A 15,925-nucleotide genomic window follows, 5' to 3' on the forward strand; every position below is an offset into this window, starting at 1 on the left:
TTATTCAACATCTTCTTTGCTTCAAACATGTACGCAATATAAAACCAATAAACGTGCCAAATGACTAGTGAAACTTCGATGATACAGTTCATTTTATTATTAAAGAAAATTGGTATTTCGTTTTAGGAATTATGAACACAAAATAAACACATGCTACAATTAAGTACTCAACAAGTTTTATTTGAACACATGTTAAAATTAATTAACTGGATATTCTTTTGTTATACAAAGTAGTAACTACCGTTTAATATAAAGCATCATATGCATATCTTTTAAATTTTTGGTTGTGGTGTAATATTGGCTATTTCTTCTGCGGCTATCTGTTCGAATTTCATTTGAGCACATAAACAGCCTTCGCCGCTTCCGTTGACTATACATTCACCAAGCATTTCCCTGCAACTATTAGGGATTTCAAATCTACTTGTCTGCTTTGCATCCATTACTTCTGGCATTACTATATCGCATATATCAAGCACTTTTATAGCTCCATTCACTACTTTAATAGTTCTATTTTCTAAATCAGTCATTGTTGTTGAAATCGTGTTTTGTAAACAAGTTTTGAGTTTCGTATCTTTAACTTCGTCAACTTTAGAACATTCGCAGCCATCACAGAAGTTTTCGCTCACGTTTTTCTCGCGGTCTAGTGATTTTGTCCAGCTATTCGCATCTGATTGGGGAGCTGGATCATCATAGCCCTCGCCAATTCTCCGGCTCATTTGTTCACATAAACATTCTCGGCCTTCAGACTCGAGTAAACAACCGCCCAATATCGTCTTACAACTACTTACGTCTTCCATAACGTCTACATCAGAAACGCTGTGATCAATAGCTTCTTTATCCGAAGAAAAACTTTGAGATGCCGGTTTATTGTTATCAAAATTACTTTTACACATAATTACATGTTCGTTGTAATAAATTTGGAATACAATTTGACCACAATTCGTGCATAAGGTAGTTTCTGAAAAAGAAAAATAACATGACATAATAATATCTGACGTACGTATTCGCGAAATAGATTTAATTTGTATTTTATTAAATTACTATGCTTACGTAGACTTTCCTCCTCAACTAATGGTTCGGTTATAGATTTTGTATCTGTAGTTATGATTTCCAATTTACTTCCTAAAATCAATTGAAAATTAGTTTTTATTTTCCATTTTAAATGAAGGGAAGGGAATTTCTGGCCCTCCTATTATTCAAATAACACATGTCACAATTTCTATTATATATCAAACATCGAATCAGAATGAATGAATGTTTCGCGGCAGAAAAGGACAAGTGGTACCCACTATTGCAGGATATCAAACTACCCTTACCATAATCAAGGGATTTTGTTATGTAATCCATGTTAACTTCATACACTTACTGTGAGTTTCCTGATGTCTTTTCCTAGCATAATCGGTAGCAAATTTCTTTTTGCAGTTCGTTACATCGCAGTACAGCCAATTATCAGGCTCGTGGGTTCTGAGGTGAGCTTTCAGGTGATGTGATTGTATAAAACCTAAAAATTAAGATAAGAAAGGCATTCCGAAAAATACGCTGTAGGATTTTTTAAATAAATCAGTGTGCTTAGTGCGAGTTTTACAACGTTCTCGATAGCGTAAAAGTTAACTCAAATTTGTGTGGACTTGTAAAGCTTACCGCTAGGGGCGCTGTTCCAAATGCATACAAATTTGAGCTAACTTTGACGCTATCGAGGACGTTATATATCGAGGTTATTAGCTAATCACAGAAAATGTTTTTTTTTTCACCTTTTATCAGTGTGCTTAGTGCTAGTTTTTTAACGTTCTCGATAGCGTAAAAGTTAGCTCATATTTGTATGGAATGAGATCGATTGCGTGCGTTTGCCGCTAGGGGCGCTGTTCCAACTCCATACAAAATTGAGTTAACTTTTACGCTATCGAGAACGTTAAGAAACTTGCACTAAGCACACAGATCAGTGATCGCGGACAGACTTCACGTTGCGAGATATTGTTGTTTACAATTTTAAATTGTATTTAGCTTTATCTTCGAGTCATTATTTTCTCTTGTAATTAGATTACTTTAACAGATAACTTTACTTTCTTTTTAAATATCAACGCTTGATTTTGTCTTCGGGTTCTAGTCGCTGATCCCGAGTGAAACATGATGAGTGGGAACCGGATTTATTCACAATACGTCGTGACGGGAGTCTCAATTTTTTTTTGTAAATTGGTTCAGTCTTAGATGCGGAATGAATATGTTAGAGAAAGTCTGAAAGTGGCACCTGTGACAGAGAAGCTGTGAAGTGCGCGTTTGGGATGGTATGGACATGTGATGAGACGAAATGAAAATGAGGTTGGCAAGAGAATGTTAACTATGAATATGGAAGGATATAGAGGAAGAGGTAAACTTAAGAAGAAATGGATAGATTGCGTGAAAGACGATATGGGTAAGAAGGGAGTGAGCGAAGAAATGGTATATGATAGAGGAGTATGGAAGGAGAAAACATGTTGCGCCGACCCCAGGTGACTGGGAGCAGGGCAGAATAATGATGATGAATGAGGTTTCAGTCTTAGATACATTTTTTTTCATACATAAAATCTTATCTTTTGACTGTAATATTTCACCGAGTCACGACTTTTTTTTCGAACGTAAAACACGCATGGTATCATTGCTTGAGCGCGCTCATTAGGTACTACTACTTAGGCCTTATTCCATCTATTTGACGATTTATTGATAAAATTTATAGTCTAATTAACCTGGGCATGAATATTTTGGCCTGAAGTTATCGCCAGCTTTGCGAAACTTACCTTTCCCGCATATACTACAGAAGTGCGGCTTCTCATTTTTGTGCGTCAGCTCATGGTGCTTTAAATGATGTGGAAAATTGAAAGTCTTACGACATCCATTAACGCTGCACTTGTATCGCCTCTCCGATTCAGGTCTGTGAATCTTCAAGTGAGTTCGAAGAGCCGGTTTGCTGCTAAATGATGCGCCGCATTCCTCACAAATAAATGTACCTACAAGCAGTGGTGGATTTACACTAAGGGCAGTCGGGGCAAGTACCCAGGGCGGCAATTTTTTTAGGGCGGCTAAATTTTGAAAGTGAAAAAATATTTTTTTTTTTAGTCTTGTCAAGATTGCTCAATATAATCAATTAATCCTATAATTAATAAATTTCTGTTTAATTGGTAATTCAAGAAATTCAATTCATCCATTATGTAAATTCATTTGCATATAATTGCAAATTGCAAACATATATACATATAATTTATATATATTGTATCGTCTTAGTATTTATTAGCAAATGAAATTCTATCAATCAACAAGCCAATCGATCGCCACGTTGGGATTCATTCAATAACAGACTGAAGTAGCATTGCATAAAGGAATTGACATTGCATTGATAAGACTATAAACAAGAGTTGAGCAACGCCTAAAACTTAGACTTCGAACACCGGCCGTCGGACGCGGTTATTAAAAAAAAACCTAAACTATTCGCGAACGAGAACTAAATATACGCCAAGTGAATAAGGTCATCAGTGCTCTTGTCCTAGAGCTCCGTGTGGTAGTCCCGGATGCGTATCGGTTCTTTGACTCCTAGACGTAACCAGGGACCTAGTATGGCTTGCTGGCTAATTCCCGTATCTTTCACAATCATTTGGTCTGTCCAGACCCAATGTGATCTCTATTTATTGGCCATGCCAAAATTACTATGCCAAAACAAGGACAGGAAAACGCGTGTTTTTTTAATTTTTTTTATTGCCGTTGTAGGCCCTCGAGCATACGGCCCACCTGATGGTAAGTGGTCACCGTCGCTCATGGACGTCAGCAATGCCAGGGGCAGAGCCATGCCGCTGCCTACCGTTAAGTACTCTCCGCAAGCCTCGTTTAAAGAAGGACATTTCATAGCTCTGGGGATACACCGTGGAGGGGAGTTCATTCCAAAGCCGGATGGTACATGGTAGAAAAGATTTTTGGAAACGAAATTCCTACTTCATATGTTATATAATATATTATAATAGATATTTTACTGGTAGTAGGACCTCTTGTCAGTCCGCGCGGGTAGGTACCACCACACTGCCTATTTCTACCGTGAAGCAGTAATGCGTTTGGGTTTGAAGGGTAGGGCAGCCGCAGCAGCGACTATACTTGAGACCTTAGAACTTATATCTCAAGGTGGGTGGCGCATTTACGTCGTAGATTTCTATGGGCTCCAGTAACCACTTAACATCAGGTGGGCTGTGAGCTCGTCCACCCACTAAAGTTATAAAAAAAATTGGCAATTCATTTGGTGTACAATAAAGCGCCTCACCTCTACTTTATTTTTACAGACTACCTTAGTCAGAACCTTTGACAGTATTGCCAATTGATACTATAATATTTTATATGCACTATTACGTACAAACCTTTATGAGCATAATTAAAATGACGCTTCAGTAGAACTTCATCCCTAAATTTTCCTCCACACTTATTACATTGAACGCTTCCTTTACGTGAATGCTGTTTTTCGTGTCTCCGTAAGGCTGACCTGACAAACAAAATGTAGTTATAATTAAAAAAAAAAAAAAAACCAATCTCAAATAGCAAAAGTCAAGGCAGGTAATGTTATGTGGGCTGGATATACTCAAAGATCGTACAACGCTCTCCGTGTTCAATATAATAACGCGTTTAGGGTGCTGGTGGTGCTGCCCCGCTTTTGTAGCGCATCAGGGATGTTTGCAGACGTGCACATAGATTGTTTCTACGCTACCATGCGTAAGAGGTGTGCATCTCTGGTAAGCAGAGTGAGGGCCAGCTCCAACAGTATCCTGAGCATGATCGCAAGCAGGCTGGACTGTGTATACATGGGTCGCTGTGGTGCCATCTCCCATGGGATGTTACGACAGTAATTCATTGTGATGTAAATATAACTACTAACATAGGTCTAAGTCTTATTAACAATTTATATGAGTCATGGTTACTTGCAATAAAAACATTATTATAATTATTATTATTATACAATTTCTGTGCTGCTGCTGGTTTTTATAAACAAGCATTTTAAAGCAAATCCAATGTCTTGAAGTCGCTTATTAATTATGTTGAAAAATTTCATTACATATATAAATGGATCGATAGATCAATGAACATATTGGACAATTTAATAAAAACCTCTAAAAACATACTATACTACTTGAGCAAATGTATTCAATAAAATGTATGTAATGACATAACTCAGGAAAATAATAATTTCCAAAAAATATATTTTAACTCAAATTAAACAAATTAAATAAATGAATGAAATGATACGCAAAAGTTTGTAAGAATGTATGGTTGTCAGTTTGTTACTCTTACAAGCAAAAACTAGTGGATGGATTTTGATGAAACTTTACAATAATATAGCTGACACATCACAATAACACGTTTATATAGATATAGTGTGAATTATCCAAAATAAAACGATAAGTGTCAAGTAAGTAGGAAAAAAATCTGCCATCTTATTTTCATAATCTATATTCTAATCATAATCTATCTTCATAATAAATTACAGTTCCCTAAGCGAAGCGAGGAAGGATCTCTAGTTAATTATAAAATTGATACTTACAAAAAATTAAATTTCTTAGAACAAATTTGGCACTGAAAGTGGAGGGAGTGACTTTGTTCGTGTCTCTTTCTCTCACTTTCATATTTAAATTGCTTATTACACAGAGAACACTGTAATTTGTTTGTGGAATCTTCAGCTGTCATGGCCAAAGTAGTTGAAAGTAGTCACTCAAAAGCGATACAATTGATTTTATTATTACTTTATAATCTAAATAAACGTACACATAAATGTGTCACGCACGCAACAAAGAATTGGAACATTTTATAAACGTTACTTTTATTTTTATAAATTAATTCTCTGGTGTGTTATGTTGTAATTTTTAATTTCATTACTATTTTAACGTCACTCTGAGAGAGGAGACATGAAATAAGTATTGTAAGGTCTATGCGTCGCGTTTATATTCTATTTAACGTAAGGCCAGAACTATTACACTTATCGAGTTACCTTATCACTTTATCACATTTATAAACAGTTCAGTGTCAAGTGTCACAACTAGTAGTTTCATTTTTCAAGAAATCGAAAGCGAAGGGATCACCACAATTAAAGGAAAAGACATTGTGTTGATATATTTTAAAAAAACTTGGTTTATTTATCACGTATTTAACTGGATTGTCTATATTTTCTATGCAAGTCAAAATTACTACAACTTAACTCAAGTAGAATTACCTTAACGGTAATAACGGTAGCACCAATCTGACAAAAAAAAAGTGTCAACTTGGCGCTTTACACTTTTGATTTTGTTAAAATTTGTACACGTTTTTTATTGTATTTTTAGCCATACCTACTGCTAGTAGCCTCGCGAAGCTACACTAGCTTCATGAACGTGTAGGCGAGCTCAGCCTGGGAAATTTTGCTATTAACTGCCCTGGCAAGAGCAGTGCTTCGCGGATTATATCACGATTAAATCTATTACCTCCAAAAAGGGATCCTCCAAAAAGTCCACTGAAAAAATCTCAGTAAAATGGTGGTTACTGAGATTATACTTCATCCCATATCATCTCATTTCATTTCATAATATCATTTTTCATAGAAAAAAGTTATCATTAAAATTAGACTTGACCTAAAGGTCTTAGTTATCAGGTCATAAAATCCCTTAAAAAAAAGCATAATTAGATAATACTATGTACGGTACACTCAACTTCACTCAAGTCAACATTAGAGCAGTAAAGCAGTATGTCAATATCAATGTCTTGCTTATCAACATATTTTTATTTCTTTAAACAAACTTTACGAATGTGCCATAATTCTAATCAGTACTAATTATGTAACTAATTTAAATGACATCATATGCAGCACAAACTGTATCAAATAATCTAAGACACAAACGAGGCGACTCTCACTTACTTTAATCTTCGTCTTTAAAAAAGAGATTTTTTTATATTAATTTAGAGTATGTAAATTTATATCGTTTGCTAATGGGAATTAAACTCCAAAGGAAGAAATCAAACTACAATTACATAACAAGGATATTCAAATTATATTTCCCAGAATCGTTTTACAATGCTCAATTGGATCAAAGTGACACTTATCCTGTGTTTGTTCGGTCTGCTTCGCGAGATACGACCCTCCGAACCGTTCGTTTCGGATTTTCTTGTAGAATGGAGAAACATCACCAACGAACAATTACAAAGAGAAATTTATCCCGTAGGAACATATTCCTATTTAGCTCAACTCGTGCTGGTCTTCCTTATAACTGATTTCTTGAGATTTAAACCTGTTATTATTTTATCTGGTAAGCATTTAACATGGTATTTGTATACACAATTGTATAATAGGAATTAACAGAAAAATAGTACTTACCCTAAAAGTTTTTTTTTTAATGTTTAACATAATAAAAATTATGAACCAAAACAAAGATACATCACAAATATTTTTCAGGTCTCAGTGGAATAACAGTGTATTGTATATTACTATGGACATCCAGTATAAAGTGGCTTCAAGCCTCGCAATTCTTCTATGGAATGTACATGGCCACTGAAGTTGCTTATTACACTTACATTTATGCTAAGGTAATGAAACTAAGGTAATAGAAAAAATATAAACTTTCATATTTCAATAAAGCTTGTCCTTTGAATTTCTGGTAGATCAAGCAATATGAGATTAAATAATTACATACTTATTCTAAATTTGAAGTCTGGCTTGATCATCTTATTAGGTACGTGGTATAGATTCCTGTGTCACAGAGGTTCAATTTGTAATTAAAGATCTATCAAATTTCATATTTGAAGTTTTGTTTATTTCTGCATTTAGAATTTTTTTTGTAAGTTGTTGATGGGTTGTTTTGCCAAACTATTTTAATACTACTCAATGTCTGCAGGTGGATCCGAAGAAGTACCCTTTAGTTACGTCGTGTACTAGGATCGCATCATTGACAGGAAGGTTCCTATCTGGTGTCAGTTCACAACTACTCATACATTTCAAATTCATGGACTACAGGGAACTAAATTACATAACTTTGACAGGTAATAGCATTACTTTATCTCATTAACATATATAAAGACAAACTAACTAAAGAACTAGATGCTACATAATAATGCAAAGTAGCACCTCTATAATCGTACATGGTGAAAAATTATTTATCTGTTATAGCGCAGATACTAGCAACATTTTGGGCACTATGGCTGCCTCCGGTTAAATATGGAATATACTTTCACAGAAGGATATCGACAATTAATATCCCTGTTGACAAATCATCATATAAAAACTCAGAAAAGGTATATATCATCATCACATTAACCTATCATTTTTATAATAACAGAAAAAAAATTAATGTGTATGGTGTGGCACTCTTTCCCTTTCTTGCTGGGGAAAATAGAATCACTATATAACTGTATCTATATTATGTGTGCCTATTAAAATCTTTATGAATCTTACAGTTGAAGATGCTTGTTATCATCTGCAGACATTTTTCAAATTATTTTCTTTTGTTGAAAACCAAACTAACTACTTGTATGGTATATCCAAATAGATTAACAATAATAGAACATAATGTCTCCACTGTTTTTATGCCCTCTATGAATTCTACAAAAACACTCACTGAAACAAGAAATGGTAATTGCATTATAATTTGATCCCCCTTAAAATAAAATAAAATTGCCCAATAATTTCAATAAATTATCTTTTCTTATAATATTTTAAACATGACTTTAGCTTCCCTATCATAATATTTTCATTTTAATCTATTATTCCATTGTTTTTATATACTTTGCAGTGGAATTCAAAGTACTTAAAAACAGTGCTCTCATCCACATACTCTAGAAAATTAATTTTGTTTTAATGAAAGTAATACACAGCACGTTCCTAAATCTTTCCTTGAAATTATCTTTTTTTTTTTACCTATTCTAGTAATCTCGAGGAGTTATTCTAAATTCACGGAACTAGTAGGTGAGCTCACGAGGCTCAAACCGGAAAGTGTTGCTAACATTGTCCGTAGCAAGAGCAGTGTTTCGCAGAATCTACCACCAGATAGAAAACGCGACCCACTGAGGAGATTCAGCGAGAAACTCAGTGGGCTGTGTCTATGAGTTAATTTACTCGTCGAGCCCGTCGTTGCAAGCGACGGGTTCGGCGGGGACGGTGACGACGGTGACCGGTGCTTGAGGTACCTAAAAGCACCGTTAATGAATCGGGGGGATCCGTAATGACGTGTTTAAGACGACGTCGACTGTTTACCATTCGGTCCACAGGATCGGGTATGGACTCTTGTGAAAAAGCTACAATCAAAATCTTGAGCCTAATACCAATTTTAGCAAAAAATAAAAGAAAAGCCAACATTAAATAGATCTATTTCTTTTTTTTTAAGCGTACATTCACAAGTAATTTAATAGAGGCTTCGAGCTTAATATTGAAACACTCGAGGGCGGCTTACTCCCGTCCAAAAGTGATAGCGTGGAGCGCTCTGTATGCGGTCGCTTTAGCCCTCTTCGTGCAAGCTCAGACTTATATACAAATACTGTGGCGGTACATACAAAAAGAACAATCGAATCCGGTATGTTATTATTTATTTTCACTAGGCTTAAAAGGCAGTGACTGGTATCTAGCTGTCATCAACAATGTTAGTCTAGAGGACATTGTTGGCTACTGTAAATTATTTGTTTTGGAGACAATAGTCCGTATGAGCTTGTCACCTAATGTATAATAATAAGATACCGCATTATCAAGCTAGGGGATTAACAAATAAGAGCAAGCATACTCATAATCATGTGACAAGATCATAGTCCATAATCTTATGATGGGTACAGATCCAAGTAATTAGAAAATATCTAATGTGTGTTCACTGAACATGTAATAGTAATTTTTTTAGAATTATTTCCTTTCATTAAACATAATTATTGTTACCAGTTAAAAACAGTTTGCTACCCTAAACTTATTATCCTACCAATTTCGATCGTGAATCATACTCGAAGAAATGTTGCATACTGATTTGACAGGCAGGTTTTATTTTTTAAATTACTTGGTGAAGAAGTTCATAACTCAACTGGTGTAAAGTAGTCACCAAAGTTCATGGCCATCACAGCTTGACTTCCCTCACCCATTCGCTAGTTCTGCAGTTATTGTGATGTGGGTCAGCTAATTTTCAAACTGAACCTGTGCCTTAAGACACAACTTACTTAGATAGTAACGTACATATGTGTGTAAGTGTGTGTGCGTGCGGTTGTATGTGTGTGTGTGGTTGTATGTGTGTGTGTGTGAGCGTATGTGTTTATGTATACATGTATATATACACAAGGTATATAGGCATCTGTTCAGTTGTTAATTTTTTTCTGTATGCCAGATTGTTATGTTAAATATTTAAACTTATAATTTTCATGTTTGTAATTTGTTTTGTGCATCAATATAAAAAAAAACGCATCCATTTGAATTTTTACACTAAAGGATACATTCTGATTTACAAACACTATCAGGTATTATACAATGGAGCTGCGGAAGCCGCTACCACTCTGTTAGGGGCCGGGGCTGCGTACATAGCATCGTATGACCGGCAGTCCTTCAGTCCCGCACTTTCTTCAGCCATACAAGGAATCGCTCTGTTTCTAACTACCTACATATCGAACGTATTCGTTTCCTACGCTGGATACGTTGTCATGGGAGTCATGTTTCATTACATCATCACTTTGGCCAGGTGAGGATATATATATAGTTAATTACTTGTGACGTGTTGAGACACCACTGCTATCTACCGTAAATCATTAAATTATTCTGTCACAACATCCATTGTTTCAATAAGAGTCATTGAGTTAGATTTAATAATTAAATTGTAACTTGAATCTTATTTCTTTAGTTACTACTTAAATAGTATACTAGTTTTAAAATACTAATATTATCGGATATAAATTTGGAGGATCAAGGATCGTGTGTGATTTGTACGGGATTTTTAATTGAAGTTATACTTCTTTAGGCGCGTTATGAAAAATAGATGAGAGTGAAATTTTACGATGCGCGCGCACCGTGACACAAAATTAACAGAAATGAAGTTGCCCACTAAATCGCTCATTACAATACGACCGACGTAACTTGGCGAGTCTGAATATTGTCGCAGGTGAACTTTCGCGCATGTACACTCGTAAAAAAAAGTGTTATTAGCATTCATTTTTTAGTAATATAAATGACAAAATTATTATTTAATATAATGCATACTAAATATTATTAAATTATTAACGTTACATATTTATTATTAATTATTTAATATTAAAAAAAAAGAAATAAATTTAATAAAAATTGAGTATAACTTCTTACGCGCGTACATAAGTATGTACACGCACCCTTTTTGTTTTTATTAATATATTAAGAGTTGTTTTTTTCAATTTCAGCGCAAAAATAGCTAGTCAATTAATCGACGACAGTTGTTTCGGGCTGATATTCGGTATCAACACACTCCTCGGCGTCGCTTTGCAGTCTCTCCTCACGTACATACTGTTACAAAACTTGGAGTTTCACATAACAACGCACTATTACATCGTAAGCGGTCTTTTTATAACTCTGGCCACTTGTTGGTTAGTCGGATGGATACTCCATATTGCTCATAATAAAAAACAAAACGTGAACAGTAATTAATCTACGTGAACAGTGAGCGCTTCTAACACATCAATAAATTAATTTGAATTCGTATAAACTTTACAGTTAGAATCCATATGCCGATGTTTTTTTTTTCGAATTTTTTTTTTTTTTTTATGGCTTAGATGGGTGGACGAGCTCACAGCCCACCTGGTGTTAAGTGGTTACTGGAGCCCATAGACATCCACAACGTAAATGCGCCACACACCTTGAGATACAAGTTCTAATATCTCAAGTATAGTTACACGGCTGCCCCACCCTTCAAACCGAAACGCATTTCTGCTTCACGGCAGAAATAGGCAGGGTGGTGGTACCCACCCGCGCGGACTCACAAGAGGTCCTACCACCAGTAATTACGCAAATTATAATTTTGCGGGTTTGATTTTTATTACACGATGTTATTCCTTCACCGTGGAAGTCAATCGTGAACATTTGTTGAGTACGTATTTCATTAGAAAAATTGGTACCCGCCTGCGGGATTCGAACACCGGTGCATCGTTTCAACACGAATGCACCGGACGTCTTATCCGTTAGGCCACGACTACTCAGTTCGGGGAACTGACTTTAATAAGTCAAATATAGTATTTTTGGTGGTATTTTTAAAGAAAATTGTCCCCTAGAAGTTCTAGAACCCATCGGGAAGAAATTTATGAAAAGGTATTAACACTGTATCCCTAAAAGGGACGTCACAAGAGAATCAAATATCCCCCTATTTATTTCAAGGACCTTTAGGTCCAGTTTTATTTTTATTTTAATGAAAACTTTTATATTAAATGAAGTTGATTAATATGAAACAGGGCATGAAATGAAATAAAATGAAAACGAAATGTGATGAGATGCGTACTGCGACCACCAAACAGCATTTATAGTTATAAGATGTATTCATCATTCATGATGTCAGTCATCACAGTTCCAGTTTAAAGGGTAGAACAGCCATTATTTATACAATACAATAGAGACTTCGAGGTCGTCTCAAAATGGATAGTGACATTCCATGAACATATATCTCCATAAACAGCAACCTATCTTAGGCTATCTTATACCTTTAAACGAGCAAATCTTGTATATATATAATCTGAATCTCGGAAACGGCTCCAACGATTTTTATAAAATTTAGTATACAGGGGATTTCGGGGGCGATAAATCGATCTAGCTACGAATTATTTTCAGAAAATGTTGTTTTTTTCGTGTTTTCAATAATCAGCTTTATCGATAATCAACTTTATGACTCTTTCCGACATCTATTGGTGAATAATAATACTATTAAGCTATTTCAGCAGATGGCGTTGTTAAGCCACCCGAAGCCAATGAGTGTTTGGTTTAAGGTTAGACCAAGAAAATGAATTGTTTATTTAATTTTATATTTGTGTCTTTTTCATACAAAATATAAAAAAAAATACCGAGCAAAGCTCGGTCATCGTCTAGTGAACTAATGAAACGCGCATAATGGCTGCTAACATTTTTCATTTAAATTGCATTTCATTAATAATTTAATTCATAGATAAGCATAGATTATACACTTAATATATTCGATAGATAAGTAAGTACTGTGAGATAGGTATCTACATATCGCATATTAACCGTAACTTCCGCAGTTTCGTAAAGTTTTTTAAGGTCTTTAAGATTTTTTGATGAACATTACATTGATAAGACACAAAGACACAGGCGCAGCTAATAAAAGCAGCTTAAGTTTGATCTCAATTCAAGTGCAATATAGTAAAGTATTTTTAGTTATTATATTTAACTTAAAAAATTACCACAATTTACTGGGAAAGTAAATTGGTGGAAGATATTTATTTTAGTTTACTATCTGAAAATATAGGTACTTGGGGATGTACCTGAACAGGAGACTGACTTGGAGAAAATCTAAAATAGATTCACCAAGTGTCTTATGGGTCCGAGTATACGTAAATTGGCTTCTCAATAGAAAATCTCAACTGTCAGTTGATAATAAGCTGTTACTATATAAATTTATTATTAAACCCACTTAGGCTTATGGCATCCAATTGTGGAAGTAGGTACTGCTTCACATTCTAATATTGTAATACCTCAGACATTTTATTGACCATAAAACATTAATTATGTAGTATATATAATCTAGTATAAATGATCCTGCTGAATTTCCCGAAAAATATCCTTTCTGTGTGAATTAGCACTAACGTAGTGGCACCTCAAAATATATATCAAACTACCTTTAAGTGTGTTGTCTACAATAATATGAGCTAAGAACATTTCAATAAATACTCATAGGTTCATATTGCTATAACAACAATGACTTCTTGTATTTACAAATGAATCTATGTTTTTATTTACAAACTTATCAAACTTATTTTACTAGTATATTTTTCTAAGTTTAGCTGCTATTTATTATAATTATTAAAACGTTTAGGAATTCGTTACAATTGTATTACTTGAGCTGTGGTAGAAATATCTAATCTTAAAAGTTATTTTTATGTATTGTTGCACTTAATGTATAGGTACTTTAGATATCAATTTCTAAAGTAAGGCAAAATAAAATTAGTGTTGATTTATATTTATTGTTATCCTATTTGTCCATACGTCAAAATTAATCCTGGATAGAAATATTTTAATGTAAACATATTTTATTAATTTCGCAAAAATTATTTGCAAGTTTGATGAAGTGTTTTTATTTATTTAAATCAAATGTGTACTAACAATAACAACCTTAATAACGATGTGATATAAAGTAGAATATATTACACTTAAATTGCGAATAAAAAAAAACATATTTTTTTTGTTGTTTTTATTTCAATAAATATTTTTATTAAACAACACCTTGATATGCTTGGTAAAACTTGGAATGTTTCTGTAATAAACATAGTATAAACATATAGCACAAAGTCTCTCACTTGCTACCACATTGAGTCCCAATCACAACTTGAAAAACCACCCCCAGAATAAGTCAAGAATGTATATTCTATTTACATAATAAAGTTACTGCTATGCGTCGTGCATCGTCGACGGTCGCGTTTTAATATACACGTACACACAAATTAATAAAAATATTACAACGACAGTTGGTAACACAATCGTATGAATTTGTTTTCGCATTTTCGCGAATTCTTGTTTTCTTTCCCTTTTCTGCCTAGCTGTCTCTTTGACGGGACCCTTCAGCTTCCTCATCTGTAGACAATCAAAAGAAAACTGTAAAATTGAAAATTGTATTCTGTAGACAATCGAAAGAAAATTGTAAAGTCCATCTTGCTGTATAATATAAACTATGTATTCCTATATATTAAATAGGAAGTTAAACACCATACCCCTACATCATCAAGCCGATCGTAATTAGCTTACCTTCAATGCTAACAAATCCGCAAAAATAAACAAAATATGTATGTAAGTTTTACAATTTTTGAATATGGACACGTCAGAAACGTCACTGTACGTCACTGAAATGTCATGGTGAGCTGTTTTATTCCTCTATTAGACATGCAACGGGCACACAGCCCTTACAAGCCATACAAAAAAAATCATATCTCACGAATGAAAAATGAATTAAGGTGAGTGGTTAACAACACGTGGGCCTTGCGTCGTCTACCCATCTAAGCAAAAACAATAAAAAATCATATACCTCTAATGTTAAAAATATACGGGTATGACAACTGTTATTAAAAAGACCGCCACGATCACTGAAGTATTAAAGGTCTATGGTGATGATACATTTAATACGTAGTGTCTCCTCTTGTCCAATGTCGACATCAATCTTACAGTTAGATTTTTTATTGGGAATGGGCGGATTGCATTTTGCCCAAAGACCTTACCGTTTAATGAGGACGGTTGGACGAACTCGAAGGCTTAACTAAAAGAGGAATAGCTAAAAATTGTGTGAGCACCCCCGCAAACAGAACCTCAGCGGGCCGATATTATAAGTGGGCTATTGTGTTACACCGTCTACACAAACACTTCTCCGATGCTATATTTATAAATTTTACATTTTCCACTGTTAATCTCCCTTTTATCTCTTTGACTTTATGTCAATATTGATTACTGAACGAAAACAGTAACATTTTTAAACAGTGGCTTTGTTATGCCCTCACAGTTGCCAGATGGGGGGGATTCCCTGCAAATTCGGGGGGTTTTTCGACATTGGGGGGGAAATTCGGGGGGAAAGATTCTTTGGGGGGACATTCGGGGGGAAAAAGTTAGTTGGGGGAAATTTCGGAGGTTTTTTGAGTATCAATTTGCAATTACTATTAGAATAATTATAGTCTACTATACTATTCACAAGTCAATATCATAAAGGACAATTTATGCAACCAAATAGCAATAGAAACTGCCGAAGCGGTTCTCAGGATTCGATTTTCA

At 34.5% G+C, this 15,925-nt stretch overlaps 2 protein-coding genes across 5 annotated transcripts; one reads left to right on the forward strand and one right to left on the reverse strand.

The window, feature by feature from the left end:
• Window positions 1–154: 154 nt before the first annotated feature.
• LOC101745174 (zinc finger protein 883) lies at window positions 155–6,035 on the reverse strand. 4 transcript variants are annotated; one of them, XM_012697380.4, is made up of 6 exons: window positions 5,546–6,035; window positions 4,371–4,487; window positions 2,772–2,981; window positions 1,367–1,501; window positions 1,051–1,122; window positions 155–958 (listed from the first exon to the last, which is right to left on the reverse strand). In XM_012697380.4, exons 1-6 carry the CDS (start codon window positions 5,625–5,627, stop codon window positions 273–275), a joined length of 1,302 nt encoding a protein of 433 aa, XP_012552834.1. In that variant the 5' UTR covers window positions 5,628–6,035; the 3' UTR covers window positions 155–272. The 4 variants fall into 4 exon arrangements, with proteins under 4 accessions (XP_012552834.1, XP_004923018.1, XP_062528703.1 ...); XM_004922961.5 differs by having other exon boundaries at window positions 4,371–4,492; window positions 5,546–6,013; XM_062672719.1 differs by lacking the exon at window positions 1,367–1,501 and having other exon boundaries at window positions 4,371–4,492.
• Window positions 6,036–6,657: 622 nt separating this feature from the next.
• Window positions 6,658–14,353, forward strand: LOC105842947 (thiamine transporter 2). The gene is made up of 7 exons (XM_038015926.2): window positions 6,658–7,277; window positions 7,424–7,554; window positions 7,863–8,007; window positions 8,135–8,259; window positions 9,348–9,533; window positions 10,450–10,667; window positions 11,356–14,353. The coding sequence occupies exons 1-7, from the start codon at window positions 7,046–7,048 to the stop codon at window positions 11,597–11,599; spliced, it is 1,281 nt and encodes a 426-aa protein (XP_037871854.1). The 5' UTR covers window positions 6,658–7,045; the 3' UTR covers window positions 11,600–14,353.
• Window positions 14,354–15,925: the final 1,572 nt, after the last annotated feature.

The sequence above is a fragment of the Bombyx mori genome, chromosome 15 (assembly GCF_030269925.1).
Source record: "Bombyx mori chromosome 15, ASM3026992v2".
NCBI lineage: Eukaryota > Metazoa > Arthropoda > Insecta > Lepidoptera > Bombycidae > Bombyx > Bombyx mori.